Raw genomic sequence first — 735 nt, forward strand, 5'->3', positions numbered from 1 at the left:
AGTAGTAGTAGTAGTAGTAGTAGTAGTAGTTTTTTGTTAGTAGTAGCAGTTGTTAGTAGCAGACACTTCGGAACTACCTTCCGGTATTACTTCGAAGTCGCGCTGCGCTATTATCCCTCTTTGCCCCTCTTCATCTCTTGTTCCTTTGCTTTTAATATCGTCGTAGCTGTCCTTTTAACTGCTTCCCAGTTCTCCTTCTTCTCCATCATTTTAATCACAACATTCTCGGGTGTTACTGTCCCTATTCTGTCTTCCATTAATTTTGTGGGTTCAGTCCATCTGACACAGTCAAAAAAGTGTGCTCCACCGTATCAGCATTATCGCAGTATAAACAATATTCGGTATCGTACAGCTTAAATTTGTGTAAATATGATATAAACTTTCCATGCCCTGTCAAAATTTGTGTCATGTAGAAATCAACTTCTCCATATTTTCTATTTACCCATGATCTTAGGTCCGGTATTAGTCTTTTGTCCATTCCGCTACTCCTTCCTCTTTTTCCCAGCTCTCTTGCCATTTTTCCATTGTCCGTTGTCGTGCGTCATTTCTTGCTATCCCCTGTCGTAGCATCACTTTTTCTTCTGCTAGTATGTGCATGGGTGGCGTTCTGGCAATCACCAACAAAGCTTTTGTTGATGTTGTACGATATGCACTTGTTATGTTAATAGCTGCTTTTCTTTGTAATTTCAGTAGCATGTTCCTGTATATGGTCTTTTTTGTAGCTGTTTTCCATAT

At 39.6% G+C, this 735-nt stretch overlaps 1 protein-coding gene across 1 annotated transcript in view; it reads right to left on the reverse strand.

The window, feature by feature from the left end:
• Window positions 1-209, reverse strand: part of LOC111691579 — a 16,901-nt gene extending 16,692 nt beyond the window's left edge. Inside the window, exon 1 of the mRNA XM_023454646.1 lies at window positions 125-209. Coding sequence (XP_023310414.1) covers window positions 125-209 — 85 coding nt within the window. The remainder of the gene's footprint in view (window positions 1-124) is intronic.
• Window positions 210-735: the final 526 nt, after the last annotated feature.

The sequence above is a fragment of the Anoplophora glabripennis genome, unplaced genomic scaffold (assembly GCF_000390285.2).
Source record: "Anoplophora glabripennis isolate ALB-LARVAE unplaced genomic scaffold, Agla_2.0 scaffold328, whole genome shotgun sequence".
Taxonomy (NCBI): Eukaryota; Metazoa; Arthropoda; class Insecta; order Coleoptera; family Cerambycidae; genus Anoplophora; species Anoplophora glabripennis.